Source organism: Pseudonaja textilis, chromosome 5 (genome assembly GCF_049901715.1).
Source record: "Pseudonaja textilis isolate UNSWEBS1 chromosome 5, rPseTex1.2, whole genome shotgun sequence".
NCBI classification, from domain to species: Eukaryota; Metazoa; Chordata; class Lepidosauria; order Squamata; family Elapidae; genus Pseudonaja; species Pseudonaja textilis.
The window spans coordinates 25,059,592-25,084,005 of record NC_141994.1 but is presented as its reverse complement, the minus strand read 5'-3'; the positions used below and the strand labels follow the sequence as shown (position 1 = coordinate 25,084,005).

Sequence of the window (24,414 nt, the reverse complement as noted above, 5' to 3'; positions counted from 1 at the left end):
TACAGTGTATCTGTGTACTGTGTGTGTATTATTCAAACACTTCTCTCAAATACGTCTCCCTGTATGCACTCATTCTCCTAGCGGGGAATTACCTCAACATTGGTTATAGGCCGGGACCATACCAGGCTTAGATAACTGAGAGTTAGTGTGAATGCACAGTACTGTATACAGACAGCTGTTTACTGTTTACTATCCTGGTAAAGATGACACAAGTCACTTCAACAAGTCTATCAATAATAACCCGGTTGTATGGAACAAGGTATGTTTCCTGGTCTATGAAATGCAGTCTACTTCTGAGTAGAGAAGGTTTATGGAATGTAGTTCAAGACCCACCGGATGTAAATGCTTGGGATCCAGAAAATGAGGATGATGCCAAGAAGCTTGCTGACTTTAAACAGAACAACGAACGAGCTCTTTGTAAAATTGGACTAACACTGAGTAACCAGCAGCTAGCCCATATTCACAAAAAACTAAGTGTACACAGCAAACGAGATAACCATGCTGGGTTTCATATCACAAATCACCAGTCGAACCCTTCCCAAGCATTTAGGACTGCATGATGTATCGGCGGATTATGCGAGCAGATCCCAGTAAGGTGGCCTTCTGCAGCTGACCAATGGTGATCTTGTCAGTGCCAATTGTTTTCAAGTGCTTGCCGAGGTCTTTAGGCACAGCACCCAGTGTGCCCAGTACCACTGGAACCACCTGCACTGGTTTATGCCAGAGTCTCTGCAGTTTGATTATCAAGTCCTGATATCTGGTGACTTTTTCTCATCGATTCTGCTGTCACCAGGTATGGCAATATCGACGATCCACACTTTTTTCTTCTCCATAATTGTGATATCCGGGGTATTGCGTTCCAAAATGGTCAGTCTGTATTTGGAAGTCCCACAGTAGTTTTGCATGCTCATTTTTGACCACTTTTTCAGGCTTATGATCCCACCAGTTCTTTGCTACAGGCAGATGGTAGTTGTGACACAAGTTCCAGTGGACCATCTGAGTGACTGTGTTGTGACGTATGTAGTCAGTCTGAGCGATTGTCTTGCAACAGCTCAGTATGTGATCAATTGTTGTTGTTGTTGTTGTTGTTGTTGTTGTTGTTGTTATTATTATTATTATTATTATTATTATTATTATTATTATTATTATTACTTGCACAGTCAGCCAGATGTTCAGACTGGATTTGGCATTTTGGCTCTACCTTTCTAGTCCTTACCAAGGACCTGGGATAGGCAAATCTGGATGTTTGAAGGTGTTACAGATATTGCCCACAGAGTGGAAGCCGTTCCAAGCCAAGCTACCTTCTGCAGTTGACTGACGGCCAATGTGTCAATGCCTGTTACTGTTATTATTTTATTCAACCCCAGAAGAGCGAGAGAAAGTGAAAGGGCTGAGAGAAAGTGGCCTTTTCGCTTTCCCCCTTTTGGAGAGCCTTGCCTTCCAGCTGGAGCGACGGCAGCCCCCATCCCCATCCCCCACTCCAAGGAGACCCCAGGGCTGTGGGGGGGAGGAGGAGAGGGGAGGGGGCGAGCGGGGGCGGGGGCGGGGAGAAAGTCGGATCCTCCGCGTTCAGAGGGAGAGAAAAACCGAAGGTCCAAGAGCGCGTCCCGGCCGTGGCGCCGCAGCCACCGCCTGCGGCACTCTCTCCTTCTCTGCCCGCTCCAGCGGCTCCTTCTTTCTTCTCCTCCTCCTCCTTCTCCCTCCTCCTTCCTTCCTTCCTTCCCTCCCTCCCCACCCACCGCTGGCTGTGCTCTCTCTCTCTCTCCCCGCCTTCTTCTCGCCTCCCCGTTTGTGGCGAAGCCAGCCTCTCTCTCTCTTTCTCTCTCCGGTCTTCAACTACCGGGTCAGCGCGACGGAGAGCTCTTCCCAGCCAGCCAGCCAGCCCAGCCAGCCCCAGCTGCGCCCCCCCCCACTCCCCCGGCCTCCGTTCCAGGCGTTGCACACAGCCTGCCCACCCACCCTCGCCCGACACTTACTGTACAACTAGTCTTGCTCGCTGGCTGGCAGGCAGACAGACACAGAGAGAGGGAGAGAGAGGCGCTCCCAGCTTGCCAGCATCCCAGCATCCGAGTTGCTGCAGCGGCCAGGGCGGCGGGGGGCTGCAGCGGGGGCTGCCATGGCTTGCGGCTCCCGCCTCGGCCGCCGCTAGAGCCAGCCTCCCCCATCCCTTCCTTCCTTCCTTCCTTCCTCCCTGTTCCTCTCCCCCTCCATCCCTCCCTCTCTCTTCTTCCCTTCTTTCCACCCGCCGCCGAGCCAAACTAAAGGCGGCAGACCCCCCGCCCCAGCGCAACCCTTCCCTGCCTCCTCCTCCTCCTCCTTCCCTCCTTCCTCGCCCGCCCTCCTCCTTCCCCGCCAAAAGGGAACCCCAAGGACATACCCCCGAGGCCCGGGAGGTGGGGGGAAGCAAGCCGGGCGCGCCAGCCGCAGTCCCCACTCCCCACTCCCCAGCCCCCAGCCCCCCACGGCAATGTCCAAAGGGGGCTTGAAGAAAAAAAGCCACTGGACCCACCGAGTCCACGAATGCGCCGTGGTGCGGAACGCCGAGGGCCAGCTGGGCTTCGAGCTGAAAGGGGGAGCCGAGAACGGGCAGTTCCCTTACGTGGGGGAGGTGAACGCCGGCCAGGTGGCCTATGAGAGCGGCGGGAAGTTGGTGCCCGAGGAGCTGCTTCTGGAGGTCAACGAGACCCCCGTGGCCGGGCTCACCATCCGGGATGTGTTGGCCGTCATCAAGCATTGCAAAGACCCCGTCCGGCTGAAGTGTGTCAAGCAAGGTAAGGCCCCGGGGAGCGGGGGGCGGAGAGGGGGAGAGGGGGGCGCGGAGAAGCAGGACAGAGAGGGTCCCCGGGGGTCTTTTGAGGGCAGCGGCTCGTAGCCCTCACCAGGAGGGGGAACTTTGAGACTTTCCCGGAGGGTCTGTTTTTTTTCCCACCCACACCCCGGACGATTCGCTCTGCGTCAGGGGAGAGAGCAGCTGAAGGAGCCGGGCCAGGGGAAACGAGCAGATTAATTAAGAGTTGGGAAGGTCGTCTAGTCCAACCCCGCCTAAGCAGGATGCCCCTACCACACCAGTTCGGACAAATCGGGCAGCCCAATCTCTTCTTGGAAGTCTCCCAGGGAGGACGCTCCCACCCACAACGTCCGAGGGCAAGCTGTTATATTTGAGGGGAGAGTGGGAGGGGAGGGGCAGAGAAGCAGGACAAAGGAGGGTGGATGTCCGCGGAGGTCTTGGGGGGGGGGGTGCTCGTAGTCCCCACCGGAGAGCAACTTTGAGATTTTCCCAGAGGGTCTGTCGTCCCGTCCCCAACACACACACACACACACACACAGAGAGAGAGAGAGAGAGAGAGAGAACGGTGCGCTCTGCGCCAGCGGCTGAGTCGGGCCGGGGAAAATTAAGAGTTGGAAGGGAGCTTGGAGATCATCTAGTCTACTCCAATTCCCTTCCCAAGCAGGAGTCCCAATCCAGCGGCCCAGCGTGGGAAAAAGCCGGGGGTCTCTGGCCGGACGGTGGGGGAAGGGTGGGGGATAGAGGGCCGAGCCGCAGATAGGAAGCTCTTCTTCTCCTTTCCCTTCCACCCGTCCTCCCCCCGTTACTACTTCTCCGAGGGAGTGGGGGGGGCGCTTTGGGCCTTCGGCATCTGAGCGCGTGCAGAGTGCTCTGCTTTGCTGCGCAAAGTCCGCCCCCCTTATGGTTTTGGATTTGCTGGAGGGCTGGTTGTGGGGGGGGGGGTTTAAAAACTCGGCATAACTTTTTCTTTTAGGGGGCGCAGCTTTGGCGGATTTTCCCGCGGGGGAATGCCAAGCCAGGAAGAGGGGGGAATCTGTAGGATTGCTCTGCGCGGTTTGGAGGCCCAGGGTTAGGCTTGGCACCGAGAAGACGCTGCCTTCTGAACGGGGGCGGGGAGACGGAGGAGGGTTGGATTCCTGCGGGAACCTGCCTTTGCTTTTAACGCCGGGTGGGTGGGAAGGAAGGGGAGGAACTGACAAACTCCAAAAAAAGGGGGGGGGGGGTTGCACCGAAATGGAATATTGCTTCAATCAAAAAAGGGGGCCCCCTAGGCAGGGGGTTGGACTAGATGACCTCCAAGGTCCCTTCCAATTCTGCTGTTCTGTTAAATCTGTTAAAGCCAACGACCCAGGGAGGAATTTGGAACTTGGCAACGGAGACGCAACCTGGGCTAGGACCCCATCCAATTGCTAGTAGTTTGCAGGGATGGTAGCAATTACTCCTAAGGTAGCAGGAATTTGCGCAGTTTCATTTAATGGGCTTTCCCCCACCCCCCCCCCCACCCCTTCTGGATTTGCGTCGTATGCGGGCCAGGCTTCCCCACCCACCCAAGAGAATCTGCACTGCACAATCTTTCAGCCGGTTGCAATTCTGAGTGTTTTGACTCGAATCCTTCTGCTTTGGAGGTCTATCCAAACAAGGCCACGTTCAGACGGCTTTCAAAAAAAAAAAAAAAAAAAAAAGGCGTGTTAAAATTCCGGAGTTCCCTAGAGGCCAGCAAAGAGTTTAACATTTGCCTACTGCAAGTGTCTTTCCTGCTGCCCTCTGGTGGAAAGTCTGGATAATGCAATAGAAGTTGGGTAGCAGTCCAAGTGATTCCCCCCCCTTTCGTTGTTGACTTCAGAAGTTAACCCAAAGATTTTCAAACTTGGCAAGTTTTAAGACTTGTTGGCTTCAACTCCCAGAATTCCTGTCAAGTTTGAAGACCCCCCCTGGGTTAACCAAACTTTTGAACCTGGGAAATTCTGGCAGATAGAGCAGGGGTCTTCAAACTTGACAGCTTTAAAGACTTGTGGACTTCAACTCCCAGAATTCCTCCTCCAAGTCATGTTGGCAGAGGAATTCTGGGAGTTGAAGTCCACAAGTCTTAAACTTGCCGAGTTTGAAGAGCCTTGCAGTAGAGGATTTCTTTTCTTTTCTTTTCTTTCTTTCTTTCTTTCTTTCTTTCTTTCTTTCTTTCTTTCTTTCTTTCTTTCTTTCTTTCTTTCTTTCTGGGCAGTGTGTTTCTGTGGTGCTAGAGCTGCCCAAAATTTAGAGATTGCAAATGATAGTTAAGTGTTTCATTAAAAATGTTGATTGTGGAAAGCGGTCGTGACTTAACTCAAGAATATTGGACCTGTCTTCCTGTCTTCAAGCCCCAGTCAAAGCCATCATAAGTCTTAATGTCAAAATGACTTTGGAGCTTGTATGGCTACGCTACAATTTTGGAAATGGGAAAGTGCTCTGTCATAAATCTACATCCCCATTAGTGAATGGTTACCTTTTTGCACTGATTTCAGAGAATCAGTGGATTGTTAGAGAATCTGTACTTACCATTCTTGAATAGATTAAAGAAATCCTTGGAGGATTAGGCAAGAAGGACAGTAGATCTTTGGTAAAAAATAAAAATAAATAAGAAGCTGGGAAATGTGTAATTTGAAAACTGATCTCAGAGCTTAGACTGCTAAGCCAACAAAAGAAAAGTTTATTCATTTGGAATATTTATATTTAAATAAATGCAGACGTTGATAATATATAGAGGACTGGGACAATGGTTTAGTGGTGAAGACATTCACCTCCCACTCAGTAGGTTGACAGTTCAATCCTAGGATGAGTAGATATTTTTCTCCTAGGGCGCAAAGGGAAAATATCTGCTGTGAACCCCACGTAGGCATCAGGAAGGGAATCCAGCCGGTAAATCCTGAGTTCCATAGAGTCACCCTGACTCTTCCCCAAATTAAAGGATTACAGAGTCATAAAAAGGGAGTTTATTGATAACATATAAAACCTGACAATTGCTGAATGAAGGAGAGCCTCAGTTTAACTGAAGAAATTGTAGTTTAATGTTGTTGCTATGAATTCCCTTAAAATCATATCTAGAATTGTTCAAAAAAAAATTTAAGATCTGAAGCAATGTAAAAGTGAATATTCTCAGTTTTATGTTTATTATTAGCGTGGAATAGATAAACCCAAAGTTAACGATGGAAAGATGCTATCCGTGCAGTTATATGGGAAGTTTTAGGTTTGGGGGGTGGTATTCTGAATGGTGGTATGTCCCAAAGGTGTTTTTTTAAGAGGCAACTGAACTTTCTGGGTTTTTTTCTTTGAAGGCATTTCACTTCTCATCCAAGAAGCTTCTTCAGCTCTGACTGGATAATGGACAATTGAAGAAGCTTCTTGGATAAGAAGCTAAATGTCTTCAAAGGAAGAAAAACAAAGACCAGTTAAGAGCTGAAAAAGCTTATTGGATGAGAATAGAGTGGAAGTGGAAGTGGAAGTGGAAGTGGAAGTAGGAGTGGAGTGGAGTAGGGTAGGGTAGAGTAGAGTAGAGTAGAGTAAAATTCTTTTATTGGCCAAGTGTGATTGGACACACAAGGAATTTGTCTTGGTGCAATTGCTCTCAGTGTACATAAAAGAAAAGATACATTCGTCAAGAATCATCAGGTGCAACACTTAATAATAGTCGTAGGGTACAATAAGCAATCAAATCATACTAGGAAACAGTCAATATAAATCATAAAGATACAAGCGACAAGGTTAGTCATACAGTCATACAGTCATAAGTGGGAGGAGATGAGTGAAAAGAAGTATGGGAAGATTAATAGTAATAGTAATGCAGACTTAGTAAATAGTTGGACAGTGTTGAGGGAATTACTTGTTTAGCAGAGTGATGGCGTTGGGGAAAAAAACTGTCCTTGTGTCTAGTTGTTATGGTGTGCAGTGCTGTATAGAGTCGTTTTGGAGGAAGGAGTTGAAACAGTTTATGTCCGGGATGTGAGGGGTCTGTAGATATTTTCACAGCCCACTCTTGGACTTGTGCAGTATACGGGTCCTCAATTGAAGGCAGGTGGGTAGTAACTGTTTTTTTCTGCAGTCCTAATTATCCTCTGAAGTCTCTGTTTGTCCTGTTGGGTTCCAGAACCAAACGAGAGAGTTATAGAGGTGCAGATGACAGACTCCATCATTTCTCCAAAGAACTGGATCAGCAACTCCTTGGGCAGTTTGAGCTTTCTGAGTTGGCACAGAAAGAACATTCTTTGTTGTGCTTTTTTAATGACGCTTTGGATGTTAGGTGACCATTTTGGGTCTTGAGATATGGTAGAACCTAGAAATTTATGTTTGGGACAACTATGATATGGATGACCGAGAATCTCCATAGACATTGAATGTTTGTATTATTTTTTTTTACACTGAATGTTACAAAAGTTTCAGGTGGGCCACACTGATACATAAAGAAACTTTTGAGGGAACAACTAACAACAAAGTTGACTTCTCTTTGATTTGTTTCCTAAACAAAGTCATCCAACCTTTAACCCACCAGAGTGAGGAAAATAATAACTAGCATCAGTGACCGAATTATTTTGCAAACTATTTGAAACCACTTCCAAACTTTAAAGGTGTTTGTTCGCTCAGATTCCCTTTATAAAGAGGAGAGGAGACTCGGGGGAAGCTCTGGTAAAATAAAAGTGACAGAGATATGCAAAATGCAGAAAATCCATAGAGCGGGGTGAATAGCTTTTTTTTTTTTTTTTTTACAGAATTGTAGATGAGACAATTTCCTGATAACTTTGAGTGGCAAAGTTTAAGCTATTTTCTTTGGCTAATTACTTGCCATAAATTTCTGCTTTTTGCATGACTCAGAAACTGGATTGGATCCCAAGTTTCAATTGAGTATTTTTGATTTTACTGCTCTGTCTCATCTTGTAAGGTCAAACTGTTAAAAATGATTACTCTGTGTGTGTGTGTGTGTGTGTGTGTGTGTGTGTGTGTGTGTGCAGAAAATCATCCTTTTGGAAGATGCTTTAGACTGAATGGGATTTCTTTTATTGCTCGTGATGGGAAGGGAAGGCATTATGTTAGGAAGACAACAAACGCACCTTCCGTCAACAATTCTTTGCATGGAACGGACAACATTTTACATTGGATTTCACCCCCTGCTAATGAACAAGATCAACTGTTCCAAAGCATTCCAGATTATTGACATGAGACAGGCCCTTTGCATCATTACATAACTGATGCAATTATATCATTTGCATCCTCTTTAATGTTGTGGTGTCCGTTGCATCATTAATTTGATCGTTTGATATAGTTGATATTTTTGTTGTTACTTGAGCCGATATAGTCAATATTTTTGTTGTTGGTTGCAAAGTTGTGTCTGACCCATCGCGACCCCCATGGACAACGTTCCTCCAAGCCTTCCTATCCACCACCATCTTCTGGAGTCCATTTAAGCTCACGCCAACTGCTTCCGTGATGCCATCCAACCACGTCCTTCTCTGTCGTCCCCTTCTTCTTTTGCCCCTTTTGGAAGAGTATTAGTGAGGGGGCCTTTCTTCTGGGTCCCACCGGGTCCATCTCCCTCAGGGGTGGGACCCACCACGTTCCCTGTCTCCTTGCTCTAATGGGTCGGGTAGATGTGACCGACAAGAGACGGTCCCTCAGATAACCCGCACCCAAGCCATGAAGGGTTTTAAAGGGGACAACCAGCACCTTGAATTGCACCCGGAAGCAAATTGGCAACCAATGCAGCTCCTGCAGGAGAGGTGACACATGTGCACACTGGGGTCTACACAAAACCATGATGGTTTTATTTGTTGCTCTTATTCTGCTCTTGTTCCAAAGTCTCAACACCATTTTTGGGGGGGTAAGGTGGTGACCACAACTTCAGTTTTCATTGTAGCATGAATCCAGCTTCCCCATTGACTTTGAACATTGCAGACCCTGGGACACTGCAACTGTTCATAAGTATGAACCGGTCACCAAGTGTCTAAATTTTGATCATGGGGATCATGCCACAATGGTTGTAAGCGTGAAAAAGCGGTCAACAAGTCATTTTTTTTTCCCCAGTGCTGCCGTAACTTTGAACGGTCACTAAATGAATTGTTGTCAGTTGAGAGCTACTGGTAGAAACTTTTGCAGCCTGGAATCCAGATGTGAAGGTGCTGAAAACACCCATCAAAAAAGTGAGCGGGGAAGCCAGTGTTCTGACCTCGGCTTCCCCCCACAGCACTAAGCTGACTCTTTGTTCCTGCAAAATCCCTTTTATAAAATGAAGGTGAATTTCTTGCATTCACCTTCAGCCAAAGGCCTGTAAAACAGTCTTTCAGGGGTGTAATTAGGAGCACAGACCTTATCTAGCCTGGAGAGCTGCCATGTAAATATTCCCAAACGCAGTGCTGACAAGGAAGGACTCAGCACTGAGTCTCTGAGATGCACAGACAGATCTTTACACTGCTGCAACGAATGAACGAATTATTTCCTGCAAAAGCCCCCTCCCCTTTTGCTCCTCTTTTAATCCCTATGGGAGGGGCCATTCACCATTCAACTGTGGCTTTTTTCCCAAGTTGACCCTTGTTCCTTAGCTGTTCCCTTCTTCAGGCAGCTCTGCACATGCACACGTTGGGAACAGGCTCCAGCTGTTCTTTTGCCTCACTGATGTCCAACTTTGAAGGCAGCTGATGACTGCCAGGTGGCCCTCCGATGCAGAGCCCTCGTCAGAGCCTTTCCCAGACTCCAGGAGTGGCCCATATTCCTCCTCAACCTCCTCACTCTCTGACACTGCTGCCAGCTCCGCTAGCCATCGGCGGGCCACAACAGCCAGATTCATGTTTTGCTAACTTTAACAACTGCTGTGGTTCACTTAACAATGGTGGCCAGGACGGTTGCAAAATGGGGCAAAAACTCAAGTTTGCAACTGTCTCGCTTAACCACAGAAATTTAGGGCTTTAATTATGGTTGTAAGTCAAGGATTGCTTAGCTGTAGTGCTTTTTTTGCAGAGTTGAAAGCATCTGGCTGCCCAATGGAGGAATAGGGAATGGCTTGTTTTAGAAGCTGTCAGTTTAACCTTTTTGAGAAAGGTAATAGCAGAATTTAAGGAAACAGCAGGATTTTAAACTTTCTTATAGAGGAAACTTTTCCCTATTTATAGAGAGAGAGCTGAGTGGTGACAAAAGCCTCTCCATCTTTAAAATGACTTTTAAGACATTAGTTGGCATCCTGCAGTGTTCAAAGCTGTCATTACCTTCTCACCTGCCTAGAAAAAAACTCTGACAATAGTTATCCCATTAATGGTCTTTTTCTGCTACTCCTGGCTCTCTGGTCAAAGGTGGGACAACTGTCAATCATTTCAGCAGCAGCCATAAAGCTTAACAAAACGTTCCTTTATCCTTCTCCCTGCCTGCTTACTTCAAGTCATTCCTATTTATTTCTTGATTCCCTGGAGATCAGCATTGTTGACTCAAGAATCTTCAGTAAATCTAGCTAGGCAAAGTTTCTGAGATTGGTTTCTACTGTATATTCTGTACTAGCTGGATACCCATGCTTTGCTACGAGACTATGTGGTCGGGCTTAGTTTTGGGGGAGGAAAATAAGGGGGGGAAATATTCTGCCTTTGCCTACCAGCATCCATCGGTATTCATCTGGCTACCATCCTGTCAGTCTGTGAGAGAGTTGAAGGCTGTTTGGAAAGTGAAACAGTATTTGCTGTGTGAGCAAGGAGGTGTGGGCATGGCTTAGCTCAACTGTTCTGTACTAAAGCTGCTTGGTGCTATGAAATCAAAACTGAAACTAAAACTCCTCTCCTCTGCTCGTGTTTTGCATTTGGAACAGGTTTCTTTTCAGGTGGGGAAGAGGAGTAGAATTCCTTAGCATCAGAGCGTGTTAATAATAATAATAATAATATAGGAAATATTCTAAATGCTCTGAGGGTCATTTGGAAAAATAACTTCTTAGTGAACTCCTAGAAGCCAAGAGGAAGATATGTGCCAAATTTCAAGTTTGTAGGCTTTACAGTTCTGGAGATTTTGTGATTATACATGAGTGGTATTTCGCTTTTATACATATAGATTACTGTGGTATATTCATATGCCTCATATGTCTTTATTTAGCTTTTTATTCTGCCTTTTCCTTTATCCTCTAATATTTCCATATACTATGTACAATTGGGAATTGATGGATGGATGGATGGTTGATTAGATGGATGGATGGATAGATGGATTTTTGACTTTTAAAGGACTTTTTTGCACTTTGCTTTATTATTAATAGCAATAGCCTTTAGACTTATATACCGCTTCACAGTGCTTTTACAGCCTTCTCTAAGCGGTTTACAGAGTCAGCCTACTGCCCCAAACAATCTGGGTCCTCATTTTACCCACCTCGGAAGTATGGAAGGCTGAGTCAACCCCACCAAGACTTCAACCTAATGGTAGGATTAGTGATTTATTTATTAGTTTATATTTATTAGTAATTTATGATTAGTATTATAAGTATTAGTGGTGCTTTAAAAGGAAGTCTACACTAAGAATCCTGCATCCCGTTTTGGTCACCATATTATAAAAAAAAGGATGTTGAGACTCTGGAAAAAGTGCAGAGAAGAGCAACCAAGAAGATTAAGGGGCTGGAGGCCAGAACATACGAAGAATGTATTTTGCAGGAATTGGGTATGTCTACTTTAATGAAAACAAGGACTAGGGGTGACGTGATAGCAGTCTTTTAATATTTGAGGGGCTGTACATAAAGGACAAGAAGCCACAGATGGAAACTAATCAAGGAGAGAAGCAACCTAGAACTAAGGATACATTTCCTAACAGTGAGAACAATTCATCAGTGGAATGACTTGGCATCGAAAGTTGTGGATACTCCATCACTGGACGCTTTTAAGAAGAGATTGGACAGCCACTTGTCCGGTATAGTATAAGGTCTCCTGCTTGAGCAGGAGGCTGGAGTAGAAGACCTCTAAGGTCCCTTCCAACTCTGTTATTCTATTTTGCCACTTGCACTCTATTTAATCCCCTAGGCTTAAGGGAAGAAAATGAGCGATTTTTTTTACCATATATATCAGTGATGATATTCAAATTTTTTTACTACCGGTTCTGTGGGCATGGATTGCTGGGCATGGCAGGGGAAGGATACTGTAAAAACTCCATTTCCTTCCCACCCCACTAACCTGCTTTCCAGCTCCGTTCTCCTGTGCAGGGCAACCAAAGAAGACCCAGCCGATCAGCTGGGACTCGGGATGCAGAGAAGAGATGGGGTTGGTGGGGCCAGGCAGAGGTGGGATTTTCTGGTTCTCTGAACGACTCAAAATTTCCGCTACTGGTTCTCCAGAACCTGTCAGAACTGGCTGAATACCCACTTCTGCCATATACCCTTAATTTACCATTCATTCACAGTACTGAAAGCTCTTCTCCAACATGAAATAAAAAGAAAAAGGGGAAGCAAGTTAGCCTGCTTTTTAAGGAAATCACTCTGTCCAGAAGTAAGAATATAGAACTTAGACTGGACCAGAGGTGGTCTTCAGCAGGTTCTGACCAGGTTCTGACCTGAATTTTCACAACGCAGAAAAGAGACGCTTCCTTCTCCAATAGAGAAGGAAATGTCTCTTTTTCTGCTGAGTGAAAATCCAGTCCAGTCTAAGTTCTGTATTCTTCTCTCTGAATGCATAAAATACGTTCCCAATGATTTTTTTTTTTTTAATTCCCTCTTGGCAGTCTGGATAGCAAAGCAAGGATGCTCAATAAATATTGCCTCTGCAATATCTTCCTTCTCGGTGGTTTGCAAGACTTGCTTGAGGAAGGTTTAATGAATGCGTTATCATAAATTCTGCATAAATTTATCGACAGTCTTTCCGTAAATCCCTCTCTTGTCGACAGTTCATTAAAACATCACGATCTTGATGTGGAGTTGAGTTGGCCGTGTGACTATTATGGCTCCTTTTTTTAATAGAAATATGTGGGTCAAAATAAAGTAGAAAGATGAAATGCCCCGGGGAAGAGGAGCTTTCCCATCTTTTATATTCAGGTCCTCTTCAACTTATGGCCATGATTGAGCCCAATGTTTCTGTCATGAAGCAAGGCACTTGGGAAGTGAGTTTTGCCCCATTCTATGACCTTTCTTGCCACAGTTGTTAAATGAATTGGTGCTGTCGTTCAGTGAGTCACATGGTCGTTAAGAGAATCTGGCTTTCCCCCTTGACTTGGTTTGTAGAAGGTCACAAAAGAGGATTGCGTAACTCTGGGACACAGAAACCGTCCTAAATATGAGTTGGTTTCCAAGCATCACGTAATCCTGGGGAGACTGCAAAGGTCGTAAGTATGAAAAACTGGTCATAAGCCACTTTTTTGCCATGGTTGTTAAGTGAATTGGTGCTGTCGTTCAGTGAGTCATATGGCCATTAAGTGAATCTGGCTTTCCCCCTTGACTTGGCTTGTCAGAAGGTCGCAAAAAAGGATCACGTAACTCTGGGACACAGAAACTGTCATAAATATAAGTCAGTTTCCAAGCATCACGTAATCCTGGGGAGACTGCAAAGGTCGTAAATATGAAAAACTGGTCATAAGTCACTTTTTTTCAGGGCTGTTGTCACTTATGTATGGTCACTAAATGAACCGGTGTAAGTCCAGGACTACCTGTATTGTCAACAGTCCTTGAATATATGCAGTGGTAAGATTCAGCCAGTTCATACTGGTTTTGGAGAAACAGTTATTAACTTTCTGAGTAGTTTGATGAACTAGTTGCTGAAAGAAATCAATAGGACAGAGAACCATTAAATTATTTGAATTCCACCCACTGAATATATGTGTCCTATATATATGAGCCACAGTGGCACAGTGGTTAGAGTGCAGTACTGTATTCTACTTCTGCTGACTGCCGGCTGACTGAAATTTGGCAGTTCAAATTTCACCAGGCTCAAGGTTGACTCAGCCTTCCATCCTTCTGAGGTGGGTAAAATGAGGACCCAGATTGTTGGGAGCAAGAGGCTGACTCTGTAAACCATTAGAGAGGGCTGTAAAACTCTCTGAAGCGGTATATGTCTGCTATTGCTTAGGAAGGAAGGAAGGAAGGAAGGAAGGAAGGAAGGAAGGAAGGAAGGAAGGAAGGAAGGAAGGAAGGAAGGAAGGAATTGTGGCGGAATAGTTAAAATGCTGTGTTTCAGACTAGCTCTGCCCACTGCCAGGAGTTCGATCAAGGTTGACTCAGCCTTCTGTCCATCTGAGGTGGGTAAAATGAGGAACCAAATTGTTGGGGGCAACAGGCTGACTCTGTAAAACTGCTTAGAGAGGGCTGTAAAGCACTGTAAAGCAGTATATAAGTCTAAGGGCTATTGCTATTTTTTTCTTGGAAGCTCTTACGAATAATTAGTCAGGTTGAAATTAAGAGGCATCTTTGCTTCATAATTGTTTGCTGAATACTTTTCATATTGCAGAAAAAAGAAAACAATATTGGTTGAATGTTCTGTGATTTCCTCTCCAGCAGATTTACAAACTGGGATGGAAAAAAAGGCTTTTGAAAGATTTGGAGTGGGTTATAAAATGATCTTTGGTCTCTTATGATATTGATCTGGTAAGAGTTAATCCTATTCGTGCATGGTGGTTAGGTTTCCCTTTTATTTGTATTTGTTTTTTTAACTTTTTAAAAAATATATTTATTTAAAATTTATTTAAAAAAATAAAAATAAAACAATCTGTGCACATTTCAACAAAGTCTGCATCCAAGTGTAGGAAATTCATTTAAATTCATTTAAAAGTTCATGTTAAAAACAAGCACCACACATTTTGCATATCGTCTCAATCGAAAGCCTTTTATAGTTTTCATACATATCTAAAATCATATTTAGAATTCTTGTCTGGGTAGTTTTTCTTAAGCAAACTAAATTAATGCATTGTGATTCAAATGTAAAAATCAAGGACTGAATTTTCCACCCATGTGTTCACAGATGTATATGTATATGTATGTATACATATACATATACATATACATATACATATACATATACATATACATATACATACATACATACATACATACATACACACACACACACACACACACACACACACCTCATCCAGAGTTGGTTTTATTGCTTTATTTTTAAACATTTCATAGCCGCCCAGATTCACTGTAACAGTGAGATGGGTAGCATGCAAGCAAATGAACAAACAAATATTAAGTGTAATAATATACAGTACTTCATTTACTAGAGGCCAGCAACAGACACCTGGGAGTATAAGCTATTAAATGGTATTATTATTATTATTATTCTGCTAGCTAAATTGCATAAGATTGTAGAATAATGTATTTGAGATCAATTATTAACCTTCTGAGAAGTCCCTAAGGATGTAAATGTAACAAGATAGATGTATTATGTGTACATGTATTACGATCGTTCAGGGTTTTGGATTCAGTTACAGAGCTGGGGTTTAGGGTGCGTAGTTAATGAATGTACTCTTTAAGACCTCTCTCTCTCTCTCTCTTCCTTTCTCTTCCTCCCTCTCCCTCCCCCTCTCCTTTCTCTTTTCCTCCTCCTCTCTCCCTCTCTCCTCTCTCTTCCTTTCTCTCCCTCTCTCCTCTCTCCCTCTCTCCTCTCTCCCTCCCCTTCTCTCTCTCCCTCTCTCTTCTCTCTCTTCCTTTCTCTCCCTCCCTCCCTCTCCCCACCCCTCTCTCTCCTTCTCCCTCTGTCACACACACATATATATATACATAATGTCCTTTTGCATGAGGAATAAAAATCTCTCTATGCACACAGTGAGAAAACATGACACTCTAAAGGCTAGCGGGCACACATACACGCACACAAATACACAAAAGACATTTCCTAATGGCGAGAGCAATCACCCAATGGAGCTGCTTGGCTCCAGAAATTGTGGGGGCTTTCATCATTGGAGGCTTTCCAAAAGAGACTGGATCTGAAATGGTATAGGCTTTCCTGCTCAAGCACAGGGTTGGGCTAGAGGACCTCGAGGGTCCCTTCCAACTCTGTTTTTCTAACTCTATAAAACCAAAGCGTCTTTTTGGAACGGAATGAAAAACATCGTCTAATCTTAAGATGCACAACCACAGATAAAGCAGTACATTATTTAAACACGCGCTCTTCAAACCCAGCGCTGTGCTTCAGATTTCTGCTGAAAATTCACCATCCCTCAAACTCCACCCTGAAGAAGCAATATTAAATCCCACAGACCACACATTCCTTTGTTTGTGATGGTTGGCTTGCTGTGGGAAGCCAATTCCGTCTCTCAGGTTTGATGCCATGTGCAAAGAACAACCAGCTTGAGAAACAAGCATGCCAGCATTTGAGGTAGTGTGGGAATCCCTTGGTTCGGTAGGACAAAAAAAAAAACACAAATTGTGTGTGTTTTATTCAAGAGGAAAAGAACACCAGCTTTGTGTTTTCTTGCTTCCCAGGTGTGAATACATCCTAAATTTCAGCATTCTGGTTTGTTAAAAAGGAAAAAGCAGTTTTAAATTTAAAAAACAAAGAAGTTTTGAAACCTTACAATAGGGGGCGTGCATAAGCGCACCAACGTGCTTACCGTCCCTGTCCTATTGTTTCTTTTATATATTTTTTTATTTTTCTTATATATATCCATGTATTCATAACTATGTTTTTACTTCTACCTATTATCTTGTAAGCAATTGACAAATAAACATAAAATAAAATAAATAAATAAAACAATCTTTATTCTCGCAGGAACACTCGTGTGCATGCATGCATCCGTCTCCCCATACGTATGCATAAAAACGTTCACGTAGAGATCACATACTTCCATGGAGGTTTGTATTAAAGCCATGGGGATGGGGGGAGGAGACCCTGAGTTTCTCCCTTCCAATAGCAACATTCCACAAAAACATCCTTTATTGTGGGGTGTGTTGTATACCAATAAGGGTGGGAATTGAAAGATGTAACGGATAAGGCATAAGCCAATACAATCCTAAATTGCATTAACAGAGGGTTACAATCAAGATCAAGGGAGGTCCTAATACCACTCTATAAAGCCTTAGTAAGACCACACCTGCATCCACTTTTGTTCACCACATTATAAAAAAGATGTTGAGACTCTAGAAAAAGTACAGAGAAGAGCAACCAGGATGATTAGGGGACTAGAGACTAAAACATACAATGAACGGTTGCAGGAACTGGGCCTGGCTAGTCTAGTGAAGAGAAGGACCAGGGGAGACAGGAGAGCAGTCTTCCAGCATTTGAGGGGCTGCCACAGAGAGGAGGGGGCCAAGCTATTTTCTGAAGCACCTGTAGGCCAGTCAAGGAATAATGGATGGAAACTGAACAAGGAGAGATTTAACCTGGAAATAAGGAGAAATTTTCTGATAGTGAGAGCAATCAACCCATGGAGCAGCTTGCCCTCGGAAGTTGTGGGAACACCATCACTTGAGACTATCAAAAAGAGATTGGACTCCCATCTGCCAGAAATGGTATAGGGTCTCCTGCTTGGGCAGGGAGTTGGACTAGATGACCTACAAGATCCCTTCCAACTCTGATTATCTGTTATCTGTTAAGTCCTTTATTGTGGTGTGTGTTGTATACGAGTAAGGGTGGGAGTTGAAAGATGCAAAGGATCAGGCAAGGAGCCAAGAATGAATTGGGCTATCACTCACACAAGTGTGCAAACACACCATTGGCTTGTAAATCCAAGGGAGGTAAATATATTTTGAGAAGAAATAATGAGAAAGCGATGGGACTGAGATACCAGTCACCAAACTATGATTTGGAGTCCATCTGTTTGAGCTGCAATGTGGGCCTATTGAGTTTGATCACAGGGAAATCCCATTGAGTTGACACATTTCCAGGTTTGCACAGATGCCCCAAAATGAAAAAACAAAACAAAAAATAGAGTTCTGAGTAAGATTGAAGAAGAACATACCTGTGAGAAATGAAAGAACAGGGAAAGTTTCCAATCTTTCAGGCCCATGGAAAAGATCTGATTTTCTTCAAGGAAAATATGGTTCAAATTCAGCCAGTGTTTAATGTGCTGTGCCAAAGTGAAAGCAATTTTGCTGCCTCTCTGTATTACAGAGAAGAGAAGTACTGTTTATCGTACTACAGGGTGTATTCTGCATTTTTAAAGTTTAAATCTGAAGTGTGGGGGAAAAAAATTTCAGCTTGTGTGTCAACCTGAACGTGGCAATGCAACCTAAAAACTATATATCATCCCTTGGTTTTAGATGTTTAGGTAGTTGACTTTTTTGGCCCAATACAGCCTGTTTAGTTAGAAATATCACAGGCTTCTCTGTTTCTCTTCTACATGAACCCACTAGCTCAGTGATGCAGTGGTGGGATTCAATTTTCTTTGCTACCGGTTCTGTGGGTGTGGCTTGGTGGGCGTGGCAGGGGAAGGTTACTGCAACATCCCCATTCCTTCCCCACCCCACTAACCTGCTTTCCAGCTCCATTCTTCTGTGCAGGGCAACCAAAGAAGACCCAGCCAATCAGCTGGGACTCAGGAGATGGTGAATAGATGGGGGAGGGGCCAATCAGAGGTGGAATTTGCCGGTTCTCCGAACTACTCAAAATTTATGCTATTGGCTCTCCAGAACCGGTCAGAACCTGCTGAAACGCACCTCTGCTGTGATGGCGAACCTCTGGCATGTGTGTCAGAGGTGGCACGCAGAGCCCTCTTTGTGGGCACATGAGCCGTTGCCCCAGATCAGATTTGCTGTGCAGCGTGCGCTCCTCCCACTGGCCAGCTGGTCTTAGGGTCTCTGCCATGCATGTGTGCAGGGTGGAGTGCATGCGTGGCAGATGCATGCACATGCACGGGGATGTGCATGTATGTGTAGGGGATGCACATGCATCCACAGGGGATACATGTGGGGAGGGCATGGCACATGCAGGGGGGATGCTCGCATATTGCATTTTGTGGGGGCTCGTGCACCCTTTGGGCACTCAGTGCCAAAAAGGTTAGCCATCACTGCGCTAGCTAATAGTGTTGCATCAACATTACCACTTTGGCTGAGAACATTGGTGTGATTGCGATCGCATAGTAGTGAGATTCATTATCTGTATACCTTAGGAAAAAAAGTGGGGGGAGGAACACTGATAAATAAGGAATGTATGTTCAGAGATGAAGGAAAACATTCCAGAAATTAGAAAGACTGGAATTTGGAGATTGGCATATCACTAAACTGAAATGATTTAATGCTCTAATGTTCTGCTAAATCAGGTATCGGCAACCAGGTGACTCTGGAGCCGCATGCAGCTCTTTGGGCCCTCTGCTGTGGCTCCCCGCTGGGTGATCCCACCACTGGCTGTCCCCGCCCCTCACCCCTCCCAGTCACCCCTTGCCTGGTCTGAGGAGGTGAAACACAAAAACCAGAAATGAGTGGGAGGGAGGGAGGGAGAGAGAATAGAATAGAATAGAATAGAATAGAATAGAATAGAATAGAATAGAATAGAATAGTTTATTGGCCAAGTGTGATTGGACACACAAGGAATTTGTCTTGGTGTAAATACTCTCAGTATACATAAAGAAAAGGTACATTCATTAAGAATCAAGAATCATAATGTACAACACTTAATGATAGTCATAGAGTACAATCAATGATCAAATCATACTAGGAAACAGTCAAGTGGGAGGGGATGGGTGATAAAGAGTGGTGAGAAGATTAACAGTAATAGTAGTGTACACTTTGTAAATAGTTGAACAGTGTTGAGGGAATTATTTGTTTAGCAGAGTGATGGCTTTCGGGAAAAAAACTGTTCTTTTGTCTAGTTGTTCTGGTGTGCAGGGCTCTATAGCATTGTTTTGAAGGAAGGAGTTGAAACAGTTTATGTCTGGGATGTGAGGGGTCTGTAAATATTTTCACAGCCCTCTTTTGAACTTGTGAAGGAGAGAGAGTGGGGGGACCCATTTCCCATAGAAAACACTGGTAGTCACAAAACTCGGGTAGGCGTGGTGTGGCGGGTGGGTCATGTGACTAGGTGGGAGTGACGTTGAGTTGGCCACGCCCATCCAGGTTTTGAGGCTCCGGGTGTTTTCTTTTCTGTTTGAAATTGGTCCAAATGACTCTTTTGAGTGTTTAAGGTTGCAGGCCCCTGTGCTAAACCATTACTCTTATTTCCAAAAATGTCTAAGGCAGCTGAGAGCGATAGAAGTTAAAATACATCCACGACATCAAAAACAAAAGATCAAAAAAAAAAAAGACACATACACAGCCCGGAATTGAGACCACCCATTTGGTTCAGGAAGAACAACAAGCAACCAGAAGAATATGAGTCAAGAATTAAAAAAAAAAAACTTGTACAAACAGCAGTCATCAATCATTTCAACCTCAGACATGAAACCGGTCTTTTTACAAAGAGCCAAGTGGATTGAAGATAACCTTATCCAGAATAACAGAAGAACAGAGTTGGAAGGGACCTTGGAGGTCTTCTAGTCCAGCCCCCTGCTTGGACAGGAAACCCTATACCATTTCAGACAAATGATTATCTAATCTCTTCTTAAAAAACTTCCAGTGTTGGAGATTGACAACTTCTGGAGGCAAGGAATTCCACTGGTTAATTGTCCTCACTGTCAGGAAAATTTCTCCTTAATTCTAGGTCACTCATCTCCTTTGATGAGTTTCCATCCGTTGCTTCTATTGCTTCTATTCTGTTCCATCCATTGCTATTTGACCGGCTCCTTGGTGAAATAGATCTTTAAAAATAATGACTAACAATTGGACAATGTCACAAAAATATACTGTAGGTCATCCAGAAGTCACTAAAGTTTGTGCAGTCGTTAAATCGCAGCTGACTTTTTGGAAACCTATGACTTCAAACTGTGTTTTTTCCAAGTCGGGCATGTCTAAAATATGCTAAAGTAAGCCAGTAATTAAGCCACAAGTAAACACAGATAGAGCTAGATAGAGTTGTTATGACAGCCAAGATGTTCTGAAAAACCACTGCAGCTCTGTTGTTTAGAAACGAGACGGTTCAAGGACTGCCCAACAGGTAACTGGGTTTTGTTAGAGCTGCCTTCCCCAAACCTGGTCTTTCTCTTGGATAACTGATCAAGATTACTTTTCTTCTGATTTATTAGAAGTCATGGATCTCTTTGTCTATAGAGATTCTCGATCATCCATGCCAGGGTTGTCCCTAAGGTGGTTTTCCAAAAGGCAACTGAATTTTCATGTTTGATTTTTTTTTCCTTGAAAATATTTCACTTCCAAGATAACCTTCAATATCACTTTTTTTTCTGGCAGCACACTGGAACACATTAAAAAATGATATTCTGTTTCCTGTTCCCAAAAGAAAATATATATTTACCCATACCCATATATAACACAGGTATAGACATGATATATACATACTTAGCACTTAGACTTATATACCACTTCACAGTGCTTTACAGCCCTCTTTAAGCGATTTACAAATTCAGCACATTAGCCCCAACAATCTGGCTCCTCATTTTAACAAGCTCAGAATGATGGAAGGCCGAGACAATCTTGAGTCGATGAGAATCAAACTGTTCAACTACAGTCAGCCAGTTCTCCAAAAATAAGACATGGTCTTATATTAATTTTTGCTCCAAAAGACATATTAGGGCTTATTTTCCAGGGAGCCTCAGTGGCACAGTGGTTAGAGTGTAGTACTGCAAGCTACTTCTGCTGCAGCCAGCTGCCTGCAATTTGTCAGATCGAATCTCACCAGGCTCAAGGTTGACTTAGCCGTCCATCCTTCTGAGGTGGGTAAAATGAGGACCCAAATTGTTGGGGGCAAGAGTCTGACTCTGCAAACCGCTTAGAGAGGGCTGCAAAGCACTATGAAGCGGTATATAAGTCTAAGTGCTATTGCTATTGCTAATACTGTACTAAATGTGTCAGTCTGGCTGACAATCTTAACTGGGGCTTATTTTGGGGGTAGGGCTTATATTAAGAGCATCCTGAAAAATCATGCTAGGGTTTATTTTCTGGTTGGATCTTATTTTCTGGGAAACAGAATATGTATATAGAAAGTCCAGTTGTCTTTTGGAAAAACACCTTTAGATTTCATGGTTTCTTTGTACTTTTCTGTTCGACAGAGGTAATGGATTACTTCCTCACCTGAAGACGCTATTCTTGTGTTCCCAGATTGTCTCTTTACACAGCCACAGGATAAACACTCTGTTTAAAAAAAAATCTAGCTATCATTTTTTTTCTTAAAATAAAAAAAATCAAAGGCTTTCTTTCTTCTAACATCCCAGATGTTTTGTCAGGAATTCCCCACCCTGCAGAACTAAGGTGGAATTCCTGGCTGGGTTGCATGGTCTCAATTTCCTTCCATGTACTGAGGTAGAGAATTAATTACTGAAGCAGCGCATTGCGGGAGGGGTTTCTATGCTCTCTGCAGTGAGTTTGAAAGCAGTAGCAACTGCAACAGTCCTGCCAGGCTGTGTGCGGGAGGGAAAAACTGCAAGGATGTTGCTAGTCACAGCTGGACTTAGTTCATGGTGTCAAACTCAAAGTTTATGATGTGGCCCGTGGGCCTGCCCTGAAAACAGTGAAGGACTGGCCCACAGTGGCTCTGCCAGCAAAAAGGGAGCTCAGGAGGGCCACGCACACCCACCTGAGCTCCGTTTTCACTGGCAGAGAGCTGCAGGAGCCCATCATGGCTGAAAACAGAGCCCGGGAGGGTTGTTGTGGCTAAAAATAGAGCCAAGGAGGGCCATCATGACCAAGAATGGAATCCAGGAGGGCCGTTGTGGCTGAAAACAGAGCCTCGATGAGTGACATTGAACTGGCCATGCTCGCCCTTGTCTGGAATAGTATAAGGTCTCTTGCCTGAACAGAGGGTTAGACTAGAAGACCTCCAAGGTCCCTTCCAACTCTGTTATTCTATTCTATTCTATTCTATTCTATTCTATTCTATTCTATTCTATTCTATTCTTATTGTACCCTATGGCTATCATTAAGTATTATACCTGATGATTCTTGACTCTTGACTAATGTATCTTTTCTTTTATGTGCACTAAGAGCATTTGCACCAAGACAAATTCCTTGTGTGTCCAATCACACTTGGCCAATAAAGAATTCTAGTCTAGTCTAGTCTAGTCTAGTCTAGTCTAGTCTTTTTTTTTAAGTTTTAAAATAAAGTTTATTTAAGTTTCAGCTATCTAAAACATTTGAAAAGAAACAAACAAACATATAAACAAACATATATACATTTTGCAGCAGGTATTGAGCATTGGTTACATTTTCCTTTTCTTTTTTTCTTTTACCCCATAACATTGACGCGATCTACTTTGTTACAATACCTTCCTCGTTCTTTTAATGTTTTAATTTCACAGAATACTTTATAATTAAACGCACGTCCTTCATAGTTTCATAACTTATTCAGTTGTCAAATGTTGCTTTTTCTTTAACCATTCGTACCAACAGTTCCAAACTTTGTAGTATTCACTATCTTTGTTGTTTTTTAGTAATTTGGTTAGGCTGTCCATCTCTGCACACTCGTGAATTTTTTTAATGACCATCTCCTCTGAAGGGACAATAGAGAGCTTCCAATTTTGAGCATAGCTTATTCTGGCTGCCGTTATAATGTGCAAGATTAAATATTGATTTTTTTTTCTATTTTTGAGTCTATCATACCCAGCAAAAAGGTTTCGGGTTCAAGTTTTACTTCTTGTTTAGTTATATTTAGAATCCAATTTGTGATATTTTTCCAAAACTTCTGAGCATATGGACATGTCCACTCTACTCTTCTCTTCTCTTCTCTTCTCTTCTCTTCTCTTCTCTTCTCTTCTCTTCTCTGCTATTCTATTCTATTCTATTCTATTCTATTCTATTCTATTCTATTCTATTCTATTCTATTCTATTCCCTATTGTATTCTACTGTACTTTACTCCATTCCATTCCATTCCACTTCTTTGGATTTTTCTATGCTCTGGCTGCAACAGTCATAAGTCCATTCCAGTTGCCAAGCATCTGAATTATGATCATGTGACTCTGGGGAAGCTGCAACAGTTGTTTAAGTGTGAAAAACATTCACAAGTCACTTTTTTCCACTACCGCTGGAACTTCAAACAGTTACTAAATGAACCGTTCCATAAATGTAGCTTAATATCATGTCAGCGTCGAATCACTTGAGAAAGGATAGGTGATTAGGACTTTCTTGAAGTTCCTCCCAATTGATTTTTGATCAACCAGACAAGCACCTCGCCCCGAGTGGTGGTTGTTTATTTTTTAACACAGATTGGATTTTATCTGATAACAATAAAATGTGGAGAGAGTTCTTAAACGAAGATTTTACCCTGTCTATTTTTATTTTTAAATTAACTGGCTCCAGCTCCTCTCTCTCAGAAACTTGGGGGAAAAAAGAAAAATGCAATTTTTCAGCTGCTCAGCCAAACCTCCTCCAGTTTCTTCACTCACCAGGAAGGGCAGGGTAATATGCAATAATTATTTTCATATGTCCGGATTCTGTCGACATCCTCCGAGTTATTTCAAACCACAAAATAAATATCTCCCCAAAGGATATACCAAGCAATACTGTAATCAAGGTAGAAAAGAAAGAGACTTAAAAGGGGAGCTTATTTATTTCTTTATTCATGGCATTTTTTTGTGCCGTTCTGTAACCCCATCTTTAAAGAGGCTTGCAAGAAGACGAAAAGCAGTTTCTTTACCTGTAAAGCTTCTTGCAGTTTTGTCCCCTTGAATCACTCCTTTCCTCTCCACT

General features: G+C 43.5%; 1 protein-coding gene across 11 annotated transcripts in view; it reads left to right on the top strand.

Annotated features, from left to right (window-relative positions):
- Window positions 1-1,854: 1,854 nt before the first annotated feature.
- The window catches only part of MAGI2 (membrane associated guanylate kinase, WW and PDZ domain containing 2), a 566,496-nt gene continuing 543,936 nt past the window's right edge, over window positions 1,855-24,414 (top strand). For 6 of the 11 annotated variants that reach the window (XM_087934361.1, XM_087934362.1, XM_087934363.1 and 3 more), the window contains exon 1: window positions 1,859-2,771. In XM_087934361.1, coding sequence (XP_087790487.1) covers window positions 2,468-2,771 — 304 coding nt within the window. In that variant the 5' untranslated portion in view covers window positions 1,859-2,467. Of the gene's footprint in view, window positions 2,772-24,414 lie in introns of all 11 variants that reach the window. The other 5 variants (XM_087934368.1, XM_087934369.1, XM_087934370.1 and 2 more) reach the window with 4 other exon arrangements.